The sequence below is a fragment of the Lampetra planeri genome, chromosome 7, assembly GCF_965212315.1.
Source record: "Lampetra planeri chromosome 7, kcLamPlan1.2.h2, whole genome shotgun sequence".
Lineage (NCBI taxonomy): Eukaryota > Metazoa > Chordata > Hyperoartia > Petromyzontiformes > Petromyzontidae > Lampetra > Lampetra planeri.
The window spans coordinates 4655691-4677134 of NC_136113.1; the positions used below are offsets into that span (position 1 = coordinate 4655691).

The 21444-nt window shown below is 54.7% G+C and overlaps 1 protein-coding gene across 5 annotated transcripts in view; it reads left to right on the forward strand.

Moving 5' to 3' along the window:
- Positions 1-21444, forward strand: part of LOC144719813 (signal-induced proliferation-associated 1-like protein 2) — a 103461-nt gene that overhangs the window by 77511 nt on the left and 4506 nt on the right. For 4 of the 5 annotated variants that reach the window (XM_078596023.1, XM_078596019.1, XM_078596020.1 and 1 more), the window contains 10 exons: positions 643-771; positions 1917-2029; positions 4675-4790; positions 9092-9510; positions 9818-9889; positions 10857-11036; positions 13741-13897; positions 15486-15711; positions 16267-16398; positions 20651-20768. In XM_078596023.1, the coding sequence (XP_078452149.1) occupies positions 643-771; positions 1917-2029; positions 4675-4790; positions 9092-9510; positions 9818-9889; positions 10857-11036; positions 13741-13897; positions 15486-15711; positions 16267-16398; positions 20651-20768 (1662 nt within the window). The remainder of the gene's footprint in view (positions 1-642; positions 772-1916; positions 2030-4674; positions 4791-9091; positions 9511-9817; positions 9890-10856; positions 11037-13740; positions 13898-15485; positions 15712-16266; positions 16399-20650; positions 20769-21444) is intronic. The other variant, XM_078596022.1, reaches the window with a different exon arrangement.

Genomic DNA, 21444 nt, shown 5'->3' on the forward strand with positions numbered 1-21444 from the left:
TAACCGGGCGGGTGGGCCGGCGAGCCGGCGAGTCACGAGGGTCTGGTGTGCGATGCCCGCCCTCGGCTGCCGTAATAGTTGAGGCTTGGCGCCATGTGCGATGCTCTCGGTGCGAGTGGGCTGGGCTTTTAGCACCGCCGATAGCAGCAGTTGGTGATGAGTGACAAGAGCCTCGCCCACAAGAAAGCAAACGGCGCTCGCGTTGATCTTAGTGGCGGTTTTGTTGCATGACTAATCAAGGTTCATGCGCTTTGGCTCAACATCATTCAGCTTCTTTTTTTGGTAGCACTGGGAAATTCCGCCGTGGCTTGGAAGCGCCGGCTAAGTCTGCTAAGTGCAAATCTGTGTTAGTGGCAGGTGGAAGATTGATTGCCGTTGTAACGATTTTATCTAAAGCTTTGCGAGGCACGGATAAAAGCAGGCTCTAAAATGGTTCGGGGCAAATGTCTGATAACGCGACGTGGGTGGTGGCCGTTACATTAATGTCTCCTTATCTGCCCTGCCGCCTTTCTGCATCCCTTTGTCCTTCCCCCTCGCCCGTCCTGTCGCCCCGCTCTCCGCGCCCCTCCGTGTCCTTGCGCGTCCTCGCCGCACCTTCCCGCTTCTCCCACGCCGCCCCCTTTCCCTCCCCCGCCTCGCCAGGGGGGTGACGGCGGTGGACGGCCGTCCCGTCGGAGCGGAGCGGCACGCGCCGCACCGGGGCTCCCCGTGCGCGCTCGCCACGCCGGGGGACGCGGGGCCCTCGCGCAGGCAGCGGCCCGCGCACGACGGGTATGCGCCGTGCGCACGAGCGCAACTCGGCCGAGCATTTCGACAGGCGTCACCACCTCCTCGTTCGTCACTCGCGAAGGATCCCGTCGTCGTTAACGTCATCGACGATCACGACCACCGTGATCGTCGTCGTCGTCAACGGTGTCGACATTGTTTTTATCGTCGACATCATTGCCATTGACTTTGTCATCGATATGATAATTAATGATCTACGTTGTTTTCATCATCGTTGAGGTGGCCGGGTGTATATTAGGAGAGTCGCAGCACCAAGCCAACATTGTTGGGATCCTGGGTTTTAGATACCCATGGCCTCAGCTTGATCACCAATTACTTCACAAAAAATCAGCGTGTCATGCTTGATTTGTGGATTAAATTGGCGTTTTCCAGCTGTGAGAATTATAAACGTAGCTACAATTCGTATGCGATGAACATTATTTGCTGTGCCTATAAAGGTGCCTGTCTTATTGAAGCGGCTTCAGCAGTAGGTCTGTGGAGCAAACTTCCAAGGCCCTCATCCGACACGGGGGGTAGCGCAGCGGCAGCTGCTAGGGCTCCCGTCAAAATGTATCGTCTCATAGCTCGGTACTAAAAACGGCACGAGTGCCGGTGGGAGGGTGGGAGGGTGGGGAGAAACACCACTTTCATCAGCATCACCGTTGTTATCGTCACCATCGCCGTCATCACCGTGACAAAAAAATCAAATCAATCACATTTTTGTGCAATCGTCCTCGTTCCTGCCAATGGTTGCATAAGCCAACCCCCCCCCCCCCCTTAAAAAGCGACCTTAGTCTCAACGGGTTCTCTCCTTGTGGAACGCCGAAGGACGAGGATGACTGCGAGGATGACTGCCATCGTCTCCGTAGGCACGGTGTGCAGGTGGCCACCCCCTCCCCCGTTCACGAGCGAACGAGCACGTGGCCCACGACGCCAATGCTTCGCCTCCGTGACTTGCGTGCAAACGGCGCGATCCGCATCACGGCGGTTCATTGAGCAAATTGATAATTGCACGTGCAATTATGGTGACGCCAATTGCATGACCTTGCTGCGTCTTGGTTGGAATTTAATGTCTCTTTATAATTAGTTTTTTTGCATATGTGTATATATATTTATTTATCCGTGTGCGTGTTTCGTCTGCCTCTTTGCAGCCAGAAAATGCCGGCGTCCGTCTGCCAGGACGCGGTTGACACCGAGATGAGCGTGGACGGAGGCACGAGGAGTCGCAGCGGCACCCTCGAGAGGGAGAAGCCGAAATCCATTGGTGCGTGTGCAACAGTGCTGATAATCGCACTCCAGGCCCCGCTGACTCATCGGCCACAATCGGCTTCTCTCAATTACGAGCACAGCCCTAACGTAATTAATTCACCATTGCTCCTATCGATCCTGGAAACGCGACTTACGCCATTTATGAGTCATCTCCGCTTAAGATCGCAGCTTCGGTTGGGAGGGGGTGGACCCTGAGTGGAGGGGAGAAGGGGTTTGACCGTGCCACTTCTGCTTATCCCCAACAGCGAGCGGGTTTAGGCTGCACTCCAACCGCATTCGCTCACCCTACCCTGAAATCGACCCAGCATTCTGATTTTGTATGACATTTGAACATTCATTAATAATTCAGCATCGTGAAATCATCAGCCAACCGAGTTCCGGTCAGCTGGCCGATGCCAGCTGTCCGGGGCCGGCACAAGAGCGGAGGATCTCGCGCAAGGCTGCGAGGTCAGCGAGCGCTGTTTCTTATTGCGTCCATTTCTCAGCCACTCGGACGATAAATGTCAGCCGTCAATTGACGTTCTCGTCCGTCACCTCGGGTTTGTATCATCGGCATTGAGCAAACGGAGGTCTTGGCATCCCAGATTATACGATGCATTTCCGTCGGCATTGAAGCCCGCAGCGGAGGCGTGCTATTGCGTGATGCGCCGGGAGAGCAATAGCCACCGAGGTCACGATTACGCGGACACGACGCGCTACTGCGCAATAGCAGCGACCGCTTCTCGTGATGGTGGGGTGGGGGGGGGGAGTTTGGCGCGTGGTGGGGTGACGCCTGCCTCCGTCCCCGTCACTCGGCCGTCTCGTTGACCCGGCAGTGGCCCGGGATGGCGGCGTGGACGTTTTTGCCCGAGAGTCGCACGGGCGGCCTCCTCGTGGGATGCAGGGAGAGCGAGCTGAGGTCGCGACGTAGCCACTCGTGAGCTCGGAGGCAGTGGGGTGGATTAAGAGGGTTATGTTTATCTTCACGTGTTCAGAACGACTTCCTTGAACAATCGTGCGTGAATGAATTGTGTTTTTAAATTAATTTAAGATGGGTTTTTTTTTTACGATTACAGGTGTAATCTCTGAATTTTGTTTTGCCTCAATTTATTCGGGGTTCTTGGTGGAGTTTTGTAAACCAAGGATTGAGGTGACTCCACAGGAAGAAGGAAAATAAATATGAATTACATTAATAGATACAATATTCACTTCAATAATAAGCAATTCAACATTTTAATGCCAGTGTAAAAATAAATTAAATGACCATGTGTTTCCTGACTTTTGGGCCACCCAGTATATTTTCGTAAAATATTTTCTGGCATCAAAAGCGGGCACCCACGTAAGCCTCTGCAGTGAGCAATCTTCTCTCCGCCGTGAGGATAGCATCAGCAGGACGCTCACGTGGAGGATTGCAAGGATTCATACTCTTTGTTCTTTCGGTAAAGTCACGTAGGTAAAAAACTAAATTAAAATTAATAAAAATAAAATAAAAATCACGACGTTTCGGAGGCAACACAAGTTTCCGTCATCAGGTGGGACCGTCACAGCCAGATTTGCTGCTGCTATTAATTTTAATTTCGTTTTTTACCTACGTGACTTTACCGAAAGGATTGCATGGATGTTAATTCGTAAAAAATATTAAGCATTTCCGTGAAATGCAGCGCCTTCGTTCGTGATGGTCCTGCGTTGTAAGTTTGGCTTGTTGGCCAAATGTAATAAATAATAATAATTGCGCAATCCGGCATCTCACGAACGCGAGCGAGTGCCGCGCACTCAAACTCGACGTGACCTTCGCATCTCGCGCATTTGTCCGGATTGAGTGCAGTGCTCGTGCTGCCGATTGTAGCGTTGGACAAATCGTCGCGTGCCGCGGTGGCTCATAACCTGGGGGCTGTGCGCCGCCCTGGAATGGGCTTCTGTGAGCTCCGAGCGCACTCGCTTGACCCCGGCGTTCTCTGCGGTGCGGCGACGCACGCACGCACAGAGCTCCGAGCACAAACGAACCCTTGCCTAATCCCACACCTGAAACTCTCCGCCAGCGTGACGTTTCAGATGTGAGAACAATTTCTGGCATTTTGTCGTCGTAGTCATTTGATCGCAGTCCAGCGAAATGACTTCCTGGCCTCTGTATAGATTTTTGCCCGTCGCGATGGGCATTCCTTCCTCAATTCAAACGTACTCGTGAGAGATTGGCCAAGTGTGTGAAGAACTCCTCCTTGGAAAAAAAAAAGTCTCTTGTAACTAATGCTTCCCCGCATAAATTGCTGTTTCCCGTGTAGAGTTACTTTACGCAGTATGCAAACGTGTTTGGTTACACTCATCGGGATGTGCAAGGATCGTTGGCCACAGCTGCAGCCACCGCCGGCCCCTTTGTTTTTGTTTAATGGACATTAAGATTCACGTCACGAATGGGTCCTCCTGCGTCCTTTAACGACGTCAGTGCCGCGGTTTTCTTTTCGGGGGCAGCCGTCCGTGCTGCCGCAGTTTCACAAACCCAGCGGCGGCTCTGCAGCCTTCGCGTGCCGCGTTAATCTCCTCTCGGGGCTCGGTGAGTCATCGTTTCTCATTCGGCTTCCTTTGTTTCCCCCCCCCCCCTCCTCCCCGCGATGAACGTCACCACGCTGATGGCGGTGGCCGGTGTGTCGGTGTCGTCCCTTGCAGAGCCCATGTGGCATGTGCCGGCGGGGAAGGTGCCGTCGTCTTACCGGGACAGCCCCACTCGCCGGGTGTCACGCCAGGATGCCAACGGGAGGGACTCGCCAGGCAGGGCGGCGCAGGTAGCGTGGCGCAGTGTTGCAACTGTCCGGCCGTGGTGTGCGGTGGCGGTGCGATGAGCAGCGGACGTCAGGCGAAACCACAGAGCGATAATTTTCTGGCGAATAATAATCATGATTCAAAATGTTGTTTATCCAAACTTGTAACGCACCTCACACAGGAATCACAGACAAGCAGGAAGGGCAGCGAGGCGGTGAGGCAGAGCCATCAATTGCCCAAGCTGTGCGGCCCTCTATATATAAAGATGTTTTCAGCCAATTAATGAAGAAAAGCGGAGCGTCCGGAGAACGCCCACATGCGTGAGGGTAGTCCACGTTTTTGTGAGGTTCAGCTTCTCCATAATCTGACATTCATTTATTTTGCACGAAGTGGTATCTATTTTAGCAACCATGATGAGATGATAGGTCGAGTCGATCCCCCACCCCGTTTCGGCTGCGGCTTGTGCCCGCTGCCGCAGTGCCACCTGGCCAAGCGTCGACTCCTCGGCCGCTTCGTTATCGGTGATGACGCCAAATAAATAAATGTATCTTAGTTTTCAGGTCGCGTCATTCCTTGCCTCAGGATTTCAAACGGCATGCCCAATCCTGCTTGAGGGGGCGCTCCTTTTATCTCTGACCTGCCCCAACAGCGAGCAGTTTGTCAAAACAGCTGCTCTCGAGGTGGGGGGGGGGGCCTTTAAAAGGCATAAAGAAGCTCTAATGATGTAAAATAATCTGCAATAGGCAGGCCGACTGCCTCTTTCCATTTTAGCCTCTCACGCTCCATTACCCTCAGCCAACGTTACCTGCGGGGGGCCGGAAAGAGGGATGTGTGGGGCAACCAGCGGGGAGAGCCGTCTCATTCAGCCAAGACCACCGTATGTGCCCTGAGGTAGGGCAGGAGGGTGCCATGATGCGATTTGGCAGTGAGACCCATGCAGAGTCGGAAGATTCCTTGTGTAGCCTTGAACAGATTGTTGGGTATCGTGCTCTTAAGCGAGTGCCAATTAAAGCCAGCGCGGAGCGCGGCGGGTGGCTTGGCCAGTGCCATGCCCGGCCGCCTTTGTCTCCCCAGTGGCGATGTTTACACACCGTGCCAGGTACTAATTTGAGGCTGAGTCGACCTAGGGGAGGCCCAGGACCGGTTCAGATAATTAATCGTCACTGGTGTTGGCCGTGAGCGGGAATCGAACCCGGGTCGCCGGGTTCATAGCGCAGCGTGCTAACCGCTGCACTACCGCTCCCCACGCGTACACACACATGCACACACGTGCGTGCGCGCGTACCTTTCGCACGTGTCCTTCCAGGGTTTGTGAATATCCGACATGAGGGCACCGCTCATTTCACTGATTCCAGGGTAAATGTTACCGCACATCGAGCGCAAAAGGTACAATACGTTGAGCACCACGATAAAGGTCATTCTCTGCTGGGAGCTTGAATTAGCAGACCACAAATCAAGCGGCTTGAGATGAGATTCGCGTGGCATGCTCGCCCAGGCAATTACCGCTTATCCCTGCTGTTCGGCACTCGGATAATCCCCCCCCCCCGCTCTTATTGCTCTTCGTGTTAATTAATGATGGGCGATAACTTGACCTCTTAATATGTTTATATACAGTATTTATCTGTAGCCTTGCGTTTAGAGCGCGATGCTTGTAAGCGGAAGGTTGCGAATACAAATCTCAGTCGGGGGGTCCATGCAGCTCATCATCTTCATTTCTCCGGGGTGGATAAAACGAGTACCATTTTTTTGGAAAGTCAACGGCAGCGGCTGTGTTTTCATTCGATAAATTAATTGGGTTAGTAGCTACCATTTTTCCCAAACATTTTCAGAAAACAAACGACCTCCTTGAAACTTGATATGCTCGTTTTTGCTGCCACTTGATTCTTTGGTTGTATTTTGAAGCTGGTTATTTCTTTACAAAGTCTTGAGAATGACATTTTTATTCACCTGATTTACACCAACTATTCATTGAAATCTCTCTTTATTTTCTCTTTGCTCCCAATTTAATCCCAATATCACTCTGGGCGTCAGGAGATGAAGCATCGATTAAGAGCGCCTTCCGAAATAGCACACAACTCTTACGTTAGAGAGCGGCCTACGGACGGAGGTATTTAAATATCGAATCAATTATGGGCAAGGAAAGATCCCCACCAAGATGATGTTCACTGAGCAGTCAATCCGCGGAAGCTGGCTTGTGGACTTGGCAGGAATTAAAAGGTCTCATAGTTGCCTGTTGAGATGTCTGGAGATTTAACAACAACAAATTACTACGGTTGGAGCAGCTTCAGCTTGATGAGCTCCTTCTTGTCCCGTAACAGTTCAGACACGAAGTCCTAATCCCGTGTTTTGAAGAAAGGAGATATATTGCTACCATGCCTGATACAGAGACAAACGTTCGTTGTGCGATAGTCAAACTAATGTTATTAATTATCACGTCTGGAATTTGAGACATTTTAAGCGCAGGGTCAAATTTAACATGGTGGGTTTTTTGTCTGTGCACAACTCACTGCACACGAGGTCCTTGTTTAATGACAGGTGGCCGATACCCGGATGTGAACCTCTGTTCACTGCTCGGTGTGCTGACCTCTGAGCCACCCGGCCGCCTCGATAATTTTAGTGCAGCGCGCCTTGAGTTTCGTTGCCTGTGGGCGTTTGAAGAAAATTACCATCGTGGCTTGCGTTGCCCGACAAGTCGGCTTTACTCCCGAGAGAATAGAGCTGCTTTGTCACGAGGTTGATTGCAAAAACAAAAGCGATTGCGTGCGCGTTCCAGGACGGTTCCCGCAGCACCGTGGCCGTACGACGCATCTCCTCCCCAGTGAGATGGACATCTCGGTAACTCGAGCCCGCTCTGGGGCCCATCCTGACAATGTTTCAAAACACTCTGACCCGCGCGAGCTTCGGGTATCTCCCTCGTTACTTCTCATCCGACTACGGCAATGCCGGCACGGCGGCGATGTGCCAGGACGGATGGGCTAATATTGAGACTCGCCTGCCCTTGATATTTAATACTTTTGGAAAACAAGTTTTCCTCCTTTTTAATCAACTAGAGACGAGCGGAGCGTGTGCGCAAGAGTAGGCGGCGGGGTCGTCTGTCGTCGCGTTTGAGTTGCTGCGCACGGGGCGCGTTATCTGTCCCTGGCCGTGGCAGCAGCGCAGCTACCCGCATAGCGGTGCAGCCCTTGAGTGCAACGTTTGCCCCACCCCCCCACCCCTCACCCCCTCTCGCGGCCTCCACTGCAGGCTCCGTGTCGCGTTTGTTGTTGGGATTAAACTTGGCGACAGCCATCAAGTGCAGTACACCTCACGAACCGTGCCGCACGGATAAGACTAAACGACGGATCGCGTGCCAGAGCCCGTAATGAGCTATTGCAACTTTGCTATGTGAATCCTGCCCCTTCGTGTGTCATATTACCACGGTGCCACAAATAACATTTATGTTACAAAAATATATTTTTGTTACTAAATAATAGTTGGGGGTGACCAGTTAGGCGTCCTTCCCATCGTCGTTTAGATTTCGCTTGCGATGAGATCTTTCTCTCTCTCTCTCGAGTGCCACCGTTTGCACAGAGCTGCTCTAAGTGGATTTCGTTCAGTCTGATCGCGTCAGGGACGGTAGCGCTGACGAGGCATCTGGCAGGGTGGTGAATTATACATGGGCAGCAGAGATGCGGAATTGGTGTGTGCAGGTGCCAGAGACCTGTGGGTCCGGAGAGAGGGGTTACGCGGGGGGGGGGGGGGGGGCAAGGTAGCCCCATGCTCAAATGCATTTCTAAATTGAATTGCAGCACTGAAGCCACATGGCACGTGCGGTGCCGTTTAAAGTGGCAACTTTTGCGCTTGAGCGAACACATGGCTTGTAAGCAATTCACACAACATTTGGCAGTGGAGCCGCGACGATATTGTACGTTTTTTAATGCGCGTCTGTGAATCGCTTTGAGTTCGTTCGTAGAAATGTGACGTTGGTTGCGATCGGGGTTAAAAATTATCAATGCAACAGTGGTTTAACCAGGCTCAGGCGGTGAGCGCGGTGTCCGTGTCGCTGAGACCAGAGCAGCATCCAACAACATCCGGCTCGCCACCGCCAGGAGAGCAATTTGTAAATTGTGAGATTTTTAAACTAAAGTGTTTTGCTCATTTGGCTGGTTTTACCTAAACTGAAAATGCAGAGGATTATTTATTTTAAATCTACTTTTTACCTTGAAATTTGGCGCACGCGTGCACCGTCGACCTTGACGGCCAGCGGCAAGCACCGCAGGCGTCGATTCGGTGCCGGCACCGGCGACGTGACCCACGATGCTGCCCCGGCCACACCTGTCCGCAGGCCGTGGAGCACCGCTACTCCAGCCACTCGAGCAGCAACACGTTGTCCAGCACGGGCTCCAGCTGCGCCAGCGACGACCGCTGGTTTCACCCGAGCGACGGCGCCCCCTCGGACCGGGACGCGGCCTCCGGCGGCGGCGGCGGCGGCGGCGGCGCCGTGGCGGTCTCCATCACTTCCCAGCAGCTGACGGCGCCGGGAACGTCCACGGACAGCGGCATCGACACGGCGACGCCGCGCGGCACGCCGCTCGCCTCGGGCCACGCTTCGGCCCGCGCCGCCCGGGGGGATGGGAGCGGTGCCCACAGAGCGGCCGGGGAACGCGCCCACAGGGGGGGCGGTCGCGACGACAGAGGGACCGCGCGGTCACACGGCAGCCCACTGCATTCTGGGAGTCCCTCCAACATTCCTTCCCAGTCCAGGTACGAGGCCGCGTCCCTCCCCCTCCCCTCCACTGCTCCCAATCGACGTTGGCTGCACTTTTTGTTTGAGTTTTGTCGTCTTTGTTCATTGTCAACAAATAAAAGGAAGGTATTTTTCTTTTTTACCCCAGACTTGGAATGTAGTTGGAAATAAAGACTCGCACTTAATGCTGAAAAGATTTAAGCATTTGCACGCGTGCACAAGATATAGAGTTAGCACGTGATATTCTGACCATGCTATTCACCGTCTAGTACTTAAGAGTGTACAGGATTCTCATTGTGCTGCTGTCTCTGCCGTCTTCGTCAGATTTTCAGAAGTTCTCAACCTCTTATCTTCATCCAGAATGTTCCACGCCTTGGGAAACGTAGAATTCGTTCGGTAAATCAGCGCGCCGATGCAGTTCATAGCAGCGCGGTCATGATGGTGCTTGGGCACATTGCATCATGGGAGAGGTCACAAGGAAGCCAGGGTTGGCTTCCTTTCCAGACACCGCAATCGACCACCGCCACCACCAGCGCTTGCGCCTGCGTTTCACTCGCGCGTATTCTCTCCCCGTGCAATCGTCTCGGTTGCTTTTCGTACCAATTTTGCGTGCAACCGGACCTTATAGGCAATATCTTTTTTCGTTTAATGGTTTGAAAACACAGACACCGCAGTTAAGCGTACGATTGAAAGGGAAACTCCGTGCAGTTTCTCTGTAACGATGCAATTGGCACAGAAGTACCTTGAGCTCCATTTGTGAACTCCGGCGGGGCAGCCATTGGGTGCAACCTGGCCAGGTGAGATTTGGGCTTGCGCTCGCTTTCCCTGCAACGTGTGTGCGGCACAGCAGCGGTGCGCGCCTGGCGACGCGCCGTTGGGACGGCAGGCGCTGCTGCTGCTGCTGCAGCTCCTACTGCTGATTCTTTCTTGCAGCAGCACAAACTATCGTCTCCCCATGCCGGCACAGATGAGGCGCCGCTTGCGTTCCCATACGTGCGGGTACGCGGAGGCGATAGATCGGCTCGGGTCCACAGGGTGGCTTCTGGTTGGGGGTGATGCTGGGTGTCTGGCAGGTGGGGCTCCCTCTTGAAGCAGAGCCACCTGGTTTATTCCAGGAATGCCCTGCTGCATGCTGCCCGTCGGGCTCACTGGGAGCTGTTGCCATGCTTCATCATGGGGCTTCACGAATGACGCGCTTGTGTCTCAAAACACTCACCGTACAGCCTGCATCGCACACTTGCTGATACTTTTAAACACGTGTTGATTATTTTCCTGATTGACCAATTCCGAGTGGTTTGTCTCATCCACCCCCCCCCACTCACCGCCCACGCCCCCTGACCCCCGGCCTTGTCGCGCACTGCAGTAGCTCGCGGCACGCCGGCAGCAGCCCTGGCACGCGCGCTCGCAGCAAGAGCTCCCTGGGCGAGGAGGGCCGGGGCGTTGGGGGCGTGGGCCCCCCCTTCTACCCGCGCCAGGGCGCCAGCGGGAGCTACCTGAGGGGGTGGAAAAAGCCCGAGAGCCCCAACAGCAGCGAGAACCGCAGGTACCGTAACACAGAGCCAAAGACGGGAAGTACGCGTGCGGTGCGTGCGTGGGCGATCGCACGGTGGGTTCCGGAATTGCAAGAACCCGGGGCATTATAATGACTATTTAATGACATGTATTATGTTGTAATGTCATAGGGAGGTTATTTGCCTTCGTGTCTGTTCGATCGCACAAGATGTGCTCTTCGCAGCCGAACGTAAAGTACGTTCACGTAGAGAGGTAGAGAGGGAGAGAGGGAGCGAGTGAGAGAGGGAGCGAGTGAGAGAGGGAGCGAGTGAGAGAGGGAGCGAGTGAGAGAGGGAGCGAGTGAGCGAGTGAGCGAGGGAGAGAGGGAGAGAGGGAGAGAGGGAGATGTAGGTGTGCACGGAGTTCGTTTGTCTCTCGGCGCGTGGACAGCGACGATGGAGGAGGCGCTAGGGCCGGGTAATTTCGAGCCCCGTGCCCGAGCACATCGCGTTCCGCCTGCGATGATGGATGGTGTCAGCGTGGTGCGACTGTTGGGCCATTCATCATTTTAAATTGGATATTCATCAAGTAAATGGAGTGCACAGCTGCGGGGGAAGCGCGTGTGCTACTCTACGCAGGCGTTTTGACGCCATCGGCCTCGCCACCGTTTTTGTCGGGACATCTCGGTAACGACGCTGCCGGTAACGCTATGATATTAATAACCGCGCTACGCACATCCACACCAAACAAATAACAGGCCGAGTAAAAATATTATCGCAGATTCTTTTCCATCACTTAGAAGGAAGGAAGATATTGGAATGTTTGCTCCCAATGCATTATTTGGGGTGCAACTTAGCATAAATTAGAGTATTGAAATTTGTCCCATGGGTCTCCATATTTCTTCTAAATAAGGCAGGGACGTGCGGTCAGGGGAGGCAGGGGAGGCAGAGCTTCACCCGTCATACTCCAGTGAAAATAGCTGTTACGCAAAGTCAAAAATAATCCAATCAAATTAATATTCAGATCTTTCCACTGATCTGTGTTATAAATGTAATTTTCAATCATTTTTATAGTAAAAATCGCCAAATCGACGGAGCTCCGCTGCAAAGACAGGGAAGAGAGGAGAGGTGAGGCAGCAACGAGCTCAGCCTCCCCTCTGATTGCGCAACCCCTCAGTAACTGGATGGAGCGCGGGCAATAAGAGCGTGCCCCTCTTACTATGTCTCTGTATGTCACCAATGTAATGATTACATTAGTCACCAATGTAATGATTACATATTTTGGCAATAAAAATGACTGGAATCGTACAGAAATGACATTTATAGCACAAAATCTTTATTGTATTCGTAACAGCTATTTCCATTGGAGTATCTGAGATGAGGCTCTGCCTCCCCTGCCTCCCCTGACCGCACGTCCCTGGAATAAGGTCGGGGGCCTCTTGAGAATTTGAAATCTGCTCGCGATACTGCCATCCAGTGTTGGCCTCGTCGCCTCGCAGGCTGTTGTGAGCTTCACCCAGAATGAGCGGCACGCCATCCACACCACCCCACCCCTACAGCTGGGCACTACATGCGTGTGCATTACATGCGTGTGCACTACATGCGTGTGCACTACAGGCGTGTGCACTACATGCGTGTGCACTACAGGCGTGTGCACTACATGCGTGTGCACTACATGCGTGTGCACTACAGGCGTGTGCATTACATGCGTGTGCATTACATGCGTGTGCACTACATGCGTGTGCACTACATGCGTGTCCACTACAGGCGTGTGCATTACATGCGTGTGCACTACAGGCGTGTGCATTACATGCGTGTGCATTACATGCGTGTGCACTACATGCGTGTGCACTACATGCGTGTGCACTACAGGCGTGTGCATTACATGCGTGTGCACTCCATGTGCGTGTGCATTACATGCGTGTGCACTACATGCGTGTGCACTACATGCGTGTGCACTACGTGCGTGTGCACTACATGCGTGTGCACTACATGCGTGTGCACTACATGCGTGTGCACTACAGGCGTGTGCATTACATGCGTGTGCACTCCATGTGCGTGTGCATTACATGCGTGTGCACTACATGCGTGTGCATTACATGCGTGTGCACTACATGCGTGTGCGTTCATCTTGTCCGTGCCGTACGTATACCGAGTTCGTTGCTCTGGGTTGTTCTTTCTCTCCGTCCCAAGGTATATTGGCAAATAGCGCGTAGCTCTCAAGTGAGGTATCTTTTTCCAAACGCGATTCGAGACGCACATCGCGAGCGAAAGAATCCAGTCGCTCAATGAACCGATGAATCGTCTTACGCCTGGTAAGTGCGTATCGACCTCAAAACCTTTCATCACCTCCTGGCGGTCCTCGTTCAGTGCTGCTGTGTGGAGTTCACAGCCACGTGAACCGCTGTGCGATGAGGTCATGGCAGGTCGGGGCGGAGAGCCTGGTGTGTGTCTCGCTCCTCCGAGCTTTACGTCCGCTCCCACGCGCCCACGCCCCAGGCACGGGATAATTTAATTTTTTCGGCGGCTCGTGGGGTAATTGGTCACGAGGCAACGCACGACCCCATTAGCGCATTAGGTCGGCGCGTGTGCAGGGCGTGGGAGGGGGGGCGGCGCGCGCGCGTGTGTGCGTGCACGCTCACACAATGGGTTTAACGCGTTGCGCCGCGAAACTGACCGCTCCCCCCCCCTCTTGGTTCACGCGCCGGTCGGAGGTCGCCGTATTGCAATTTTGAAATGTGACGGTGTGTGCGCCAGGCGTCTGGGCAGCGACGTCAGCGACACCGTTTCGTGGGCGAGGCAGCGCGCCACCGCCACCGCACGATCGCTGCGCAAAGCCGAGGCGGAGGCGGCGTCAGACGGGATCCCGGAGTTGATGTCGCCCCCCCACGGCAGGATGCACGTTCGGGATGAGGTCCGTCACCCGTCCCCACTCCTACGGCTGCTCTTGGCTTGTTAGTCCACATTCGCGCGCGTGCGTGCGTGTGAGCGTGGATGAGCGTGCGTCTGTGTGCGCGCGGTCGTGGTTTGCGTGTCTGCCGTATGTTGAACTTCTTTTGCACCGTACGTAGCCAGCCGTGCTAATCGGAGATGTTGTGTTCGTAGTGATTGTATGTTCATAATGACTGCGTGTTGGCAGTGACTGCGTGTAAGCAGTCACTGCATTTCCGCAATAGGGAAACACAAAAAAACACATTCGGAGGTTTTAATGGATCGATGTTTTCCTAGACTCTGCAGCGCAAACATTTCCAAGCCGCTTTCTTGGAGCCTGGTCATCATTTGTTCAAATTAACACCGCGGAGAAAACGCACGGAGCTCAATTCGTCCTCGGAGCCACTCGGCAGTGTTTACTTGTGTCCATTACCACGCGGCTAATGTGGCTCAAGGAAGAAAGGGATAACATAATGCCGTGCCCTTGAGCCAATATTGAAGAGTCTGGAGTGGCGAAGCAGCACACACACACACATACAAACAAAGAGGCCCCGTATAGCCTGTAACAGACTGTTGGGGCCAAGTGCTGTTGGCGAGCACCTAATGCAGACCGGAACGGCACACGAGAGGGGGTGGCTGGCCAGGACGACCACCAGCCACATTTGTCTCCCGAGTTGAGGCTGAGTTGACCTAGGGGAGGCCCAGGATCAGTTCAGATAATCGTTCACTGGTGTTGGTCGTGAACAGGAATCGAACTCGGGTCGCCTGGTTCGTAGCACAGCGCGCTAACCGCTGCTCCACCACTCCCCAATACACACACACACACCTGATTAGCACGGTTGATTATGTAAGGTGTGGAAGAAGTTCAACATACGTAGACGCACGCTCACACACACTGGATCTCCAGGCTCGATTCCCTTGCCCTGTTGGATTCCGCAGACACTGGAGGAATCTCCCTGCAGCCTCTATTCGCAAATTGGGCACAATTCAACCGCTCCTGAGATATGATGAATGGTTACGAGATGTGGGTCACCGTTGAGATTCGCGAATCGATTCTTTCCTTGTCTCATTTGTACTCTCTCACCTTCACCGTCCTTCTCATTTCCATCGTCTGTCTCACGTTCCATCTCATTAAATCGGCAGCCTAAAAATAACATTTGCACGTCATCTCTGCCCACCTCTAACTAATCAATTCTCGCGCACACGATTGGATGCGCGCATATCATGACCGCAATTAGCGATTTCAGTCTGATGAACCGAAGAATCTTTGCCGAGTACCAGCAGGCAGCGCCAGCGGCAGCAGCACATTGTCCTTCCCCCACACCCCCGATTAGCACGGTTGGTTACGTGCGGCGCTGAAGAAGTTCAACGTGCGGATGCACGCGACACTTTGACCCAGAGGCACAGAACGTGTGGAATGCGGCCGCATCGCATCGAGGCGCGCCAGAGCGGCATTCGTCGAGACGCGACGCCTGACCGACATCGGTTTGCTTCCGCGCCTTCCCCTAACTCCCCCCCCCCCACCGCTGTACCCCGCCACCCACCCCCACTCCCTCCTGCTGCGCATGCAGCTGTCGCTGGAGCAGACCCCGGCGCTGGCCCGCAGGCGGCTGCAGCGGACGCACTCGGACGAGAGCCTGTGCCGGCGTGACGGCTGCGTGGGCGGCGCGCGCGACTCGCTCCTCGAGCAAGCGGCGCCCGCGGGCGACTACCTCCTGCCGCCGGGGTTCCCCGCCGGCCACGCGCAGCCGCCCTCCCACGCCGTGCTGCCCGCTTGCCGCATGTCGGGCCTCTCCGGTACGGATGCCGCCCCCCGCGGCTCGTGCCCGTTACGCCGCGTGCCGCGCTCCGTGCTGTGGTGCCGCTTGCCACGCAATGTGAACCGCGCGCTGGGCGACTTGTGTCTTGTGCCGTGCAATGCCTCGCCTTGTGCCGCTGCGAACCCGGGGACCCGAGTTCGATTCTAACTCGCGGCCACTACTAGCGACAGCGATTATCTGAAATGGTCCTGGGCCTCCCCTAGTTCGATTCAGCCTAAAATGTGTACCTGGTGCGGTGTGTAAACATCGCCACTGGGGATGTTTACACCGGGCGTGGTGCTGGCCACCCACCCCCTCGTTTGCCATCCCGGCCTTCATAGGTGCCTCGCTAATAGCACTTGCTCCAGCATTCTGTTAAGGCTACCCGGGGGAACTTTGTCCCATGTACCATGCTGTGGACCACATGCCATCGTGCGCCGTGCCACACGCCGCGTGACCACGTGCCGACCTGCGCCGCTCGCCGTCAATACGCGCCGTACCTCGCCCCGTCGCCGACGGTAATCCCCGCGTGCCCGCCCGCGTGCCGCCGCAGTGGACTCGTCGGGCTCGGAGGAGTCGCTGCCACGTCTAGCCGTGCGCGACGTGGAGGAGCTGCTGCCGCTGCCCGACGCGGCCGCGGGCCTCGAGTGGGCGACGCTGGTGGACGCGGCGCGCGCCTTCGAAGGTGAGCACCGCCCGTGGCGGGCTTGTTCTCGCTGCCCGCACGCGGCCACGACTTCGTTTGGGGGTGGGGGGAGGGGGGACACGTTCGAGACGTCTGGTATGGCGGCGGCGTCCAGACGCCCCGGCCAGCTGTGTGCATCTCATATACTTCATACGTGCGATCGAATGCAGCAAAAAGCAATAGTTTACAGCGTCTTTCGTCCGTATGATAAAAATAATAGTTCACAGCCATTGATCCGTCCACCTCTGGAAGAAGGCCTCCCCACTCCATCCCGGTTGTTCAACCATACTTCACCTAGTCGGTCAGTGTGGGTTTGTGAAGAGGCGGGAGGCCCAGGAGCGATTCGGATATCGCTCGCCGCCAGATTAATATCGCAAAGCGATCACCACTGCGCCACAGCTTCCGCTCGCCCACGCTTACCGTGTTTTATAAATATTCAGAATAGCCCCTGTCATAGGAATGTGGAATATATACTATTGGCTCGGGGCCGCCTATGCGGACGGATGACATTCATTGCCGACAGCATTCCAACGTTCTTTCGAGCCTCAAGAGACGCTAAAAATATCTGCAGTCCTTGTGTGCACGCGCACATTTAATGTATTTCACATGCGCACACTCGCAGGGTATATTTTGTTACTTCATTAGCAGTTTCACCATTTTGGCACTGTACACGCATGCTGCAGAGCACGGCACCGCGTATATCGAACGCGTAAGAAGTTTCGCAAGTTGCATCCACGTCAAGGTTCGTTAGTACACCGCAGAGGCGAAGTGATTTTGGACAGCACTCAAGAATTCAAAGCACACCTGAAATTAAAATAAACTGCTACGGGACCTATTTTGCCGGAGACGTGTTGCTTGCTCTGAAAAAATCCCCGGCCCCGTTCAATTTGTTTCTTCATTTGAACGGCGAGTCGCAGCGGTGCGCGGCGAAGTTTCTAAGTATCGGGAGATGAAACCGATTGGCTGACATTTCTGGAGCGCGCGAGCGAGCGAGTTCCCGCACGGGACCCGTTGGCGCCCGGTGCAAGCGGCGGTGGCGGTGCCAGCTCATTAGAGTTGCACTCGCTCCGCCGCCGCCAATGGGGCCGTCAAAAACGAGAAACGTCTCACTTGTGATTTTTTTTCCTTCGTAGAACTCTCTTACACTCTCTTCGTGGAAGGTAATTGCCGCTGGTGTGGTGTTTTTTTTTGTCCGTGCTGCTAATTGGTCACGAGCTGACCCTTGGCATGGCTCTCCGAGCGAGTGGATAAAATGCATGACCCATGGGTAACGGCCGCGCGCTCGTCCGTTCTCATTACCGCCGTGCCGTGCCGTGCCGTGCCGTGCCGCTAAGCGAGGTGTCCTCGTTAAGCGCCGCGTAATTACTCGCCCAGCTAGCGTAGCCCGGAACCTGGGGTTCATCGTGAAGGCGCGTGGGTTTGGTGTGGTGGCGTGTGGGGGGGGGGGGTGTGTGTGTGGGGTGCGCGGTGTCGGTGCGGAGCGCGTCGGATGCACGCCGAGCGGAACGGAGTGTTGCAGGTGTGTGACCCCTGCAGTTCTGCGGATTGGGAATGAAACAAAAGAGCAGCATGAAGTGTCACACGAGGGGGGGAATATCGATTACGCATCTGCACGAGGCAAGGACGCCTTGAAGGACGATTGATCCGGTGCGTGCCTGTGTGCGCGAGTCACCGTGCGGGTCATCAACCCCCGCCGCCCCCCCCACTAAAGAGTCTGCACCTTCAAGGCTGCACGAGACGGCTCTCGGCGAGCAAGCAGTCCTCCGGTAATCCTGCGCTGGCGCAGAGCGGCATTGCCCAGCCAATGTTCCGGGGTAAAGGAACCAAGGGCAGGTCGCTCCTTATGTTGGGAAAAACACATTTATTGAGGTGACCATGTGACCACAAAGTGTAGAGGTGATGGTCTGGCAGAGGTCGCAAACGGGTTTTGATTCCTTACCCGTACCCGTACCCGGCCACACCAGGGTCGCAAATGGGTACCCGTACCCGTACCCGGCCGGGTACGGGTACCCGAACCCTACCCCGTACCCTACCCGAAATGAGTGACAAACGGTTACTCACCAGTGACTCACGGCCTACCCGTACCCGTACCCGGCCACACCAGGGTCGCAAACGGCTACCCGTACCCGGCCGGGTACGGGTAGCCGGGTATCGGGTAGGGTACGGGTATCGGGTACCTGGTTGCGACCTCTGTAGTCTGGGCAGTCCTGGCCAATGCACACGACCCTAGTGCCACTCGTGCAGGGACACATTATTAACCCCTCTGTCGTGCGGTGTAGACATAGGGCAGCACTTCCCAAACGCCAATCCTCGTGAGCCATCACGGGACACCTTCCGTCTTAACCAATGTATGCGCCGTTCATATTAAAATAAAGTCGCTCACTCTTACACGTTGACCGATGGCCACTAAAGAGGCCCAATGTGATCGCGCGAGTGGCGGTGAATTTGATTCGCCGTTGTTTACTTCACGTGGGACGTGTTTTTAGCAATCGTCAGGCACGTGGAGTGTCCTACAACTTAATCGGTATTTAAAAAGTAGGTAAAATTGGTAGATGTGGAAGAAGGCGTTCCACTTGGAGTTGCGAAGATTGGGGGTTTGGGAAGCCGCCCCCCCCCGGCGTAGGTAATTGCGATCGTGCTCGTGCTGACCTGCCGTTGCCGTCGCGGTTGCCGTGGCTGCCACCGTGTCGCGGCCTCTGCATTTGACCCCCTCCCGACTACGGCGCCCGCGCGCTGCGTGTGTCCCCCGTAGGCATAGACGTGATGAGCGTCTCCTCCAGCGGTGGCAGCGCGAGCAGTGAGATAGGTGACCCGTCGACCCCCAATTCCCTCGCACAATGACAGATGCCGATCTCATCTGAAGTGCTTTTCTGTTTGAAATACTTTGAGCTATTTTTTCTCTCGCTCTCCGGAGCCTTCTGTGGCTGACGTGTCACGTACTTGCGTTGCCCGTAGCCTGCTGTGCTGTGCTGTTGGTAGTTCGTTTTTCCTCCCTCCCCCTCTTTCTGTGTTTTGAATCGCCCTTGAAATTCTGTGAACTCTCAAACTCTCAGGAGGGTGGTGGTGGGGGGTGGGGGACCTTGTGAGCGGCGGACGTTTGTATCTTGTGTTTCTCCGATTGCGTGACTCACTCTTCTCGGCCTGGGTTGTGGAACGTGAGACGACTTCGCGCACAACCGCAATAACATTTGTTTCGCGTTCCCTTGCCTACGGTTTTATTACGGTCTCGCGTCTTGCCCGTCGTCTGTGTATTAAAAAAAGAAAATCGGGTTTCGCGACTCGCAATATCTTCGAATCGTCAGTTTTTTTACGACTTGCATTTTAGATGAATGTGAATGTCACGGACCCAACTTAAGACCAATCTAACGACAACACCTACGGCAACGGGCCATCGGCTCGCTCGTCGATAACGAACTCCGGTCATCAACCCCATGGCCCTCTCACATTCTCCGCTCGCCTAAACAACCCGTGTGTTTGCTGTGCACTGGAAGAAGAAAAAAAATTGCAAATGTAAATAAGGATTTGGGCAATTAAATGCGTTTGTCAGTGCTCGTCACAGGAAAGCTTATTATTGCAGCAGCTGTTTATTAAATGTACATCTTGAAGACATTCTGCCAGTCAGTAACTCGCTGTTTGATTAATTGCCCAAGTCTTATTTTCATTTTCACCGCGATTTTCTCTCTCTCTCTCTCTCTGGTTAATACATTAAAATTGCATGCTGCCTAAGAACTGTCATGTTCGATGAATGCAGGGAGTGGGGGGTTTAGGCGTACGAGGAAGGGGCGGTGGCGGCAGGGGGGGGGGTGGATGCTAAGCAGGGCTACAATGCTTCCCATTGTGCGCGTCTTCTCCGCGGCACGGAGAGGCGCGGCATTCCTCCCCCCTGCACGGCCGGTCAATACCCGCGCGCCGTGTGAACCGGTGGCGGTGATGCCACGGGGGGGGGGGGTTAATTTTGCTGTGAGAGGTTTAGTTGAAAGGTCAAGAGTTGCGCAAGCGACCGAGCGCGAATGATCCCATCGGCCACGCTTTAAGCCGACATTCCGCTCCTCCGGAAAAATCCTGTTTAGCCGGTCAGCTGGGTGGAATTGGATTCCCCATTCCCATCTAGCACCTGGGTCGTCTTCCGTCCCCACTAGCCGGGGTGCACCACACGAGTGCTTAGGTGAACGGTGTGTGGCTTCTTCTCGGTGTCGTCGATTGCCCACGTTTGACCCCCCCCACCCGCCCGTTCTCCTTGCCCGCTCTGCAGACCAGCGGGTGACGAGCGTGCTGGGGGGGATGCTCGATGTGGACGACATGGGCTGCATCGCCGAGCTGGCGGAGGGCGACCAGGCAGACGTCCACCTTCCCTCGGCGTCGCTCGTGGGGTGAGCAGTCCCGTGGCTCAGTCCCGTCAATTCGTCCGTCCAGTCCACCCGTCCGTCCATTTGTCTGTCCGTCTGTCCCAACGTCTTGCCCGTGCGTCCATGCGTCCGTCCATTTAAAGCACTGGAAATTCAGAGTTGTGTCGCTCAGTCACGGGGCTGCTGAGTCACCGACTTGTTGAGCGTCACGTGACCCAGGACCTTCCGTTGAAATCTCAGCCACGCTTAAAACGCGTCCGGTGCGGCGCGTAGCTGTTCATGCATCGTCTTCCGTGAAGTAATTTATGTGCGATTATCTTCATCGCATTTCTACCATTACCCAAATAATTGCAATCGCATGTGTCGACACCCTGCTTTGCATTTTAGTGTTTGCACATCACTGTCGTCAACTTCTATTCCTAAGGCTATCCTCACTTTGCACTATCGCTGGCGAACATTTACACGTTGTCTCGTCCGCTAACACCATTTTAGGTGCTGCATTACATTAGCGCTCGCGTGTGAGTGTGTGCGTGCGTGCGTGTGCGTGCGTGCGTGTGCACGCGTGTGGACAATGCACGCACAGGGAAGCCGTTTACTTGCGGTGGTATTTTGGTCTCGATGCATATTTTAATTAAAATTAACGAACAGAGGTCGCGACCTGGGGTCTGGTGACCTTAAATTCCCCTGCCTGGCTGCTCTG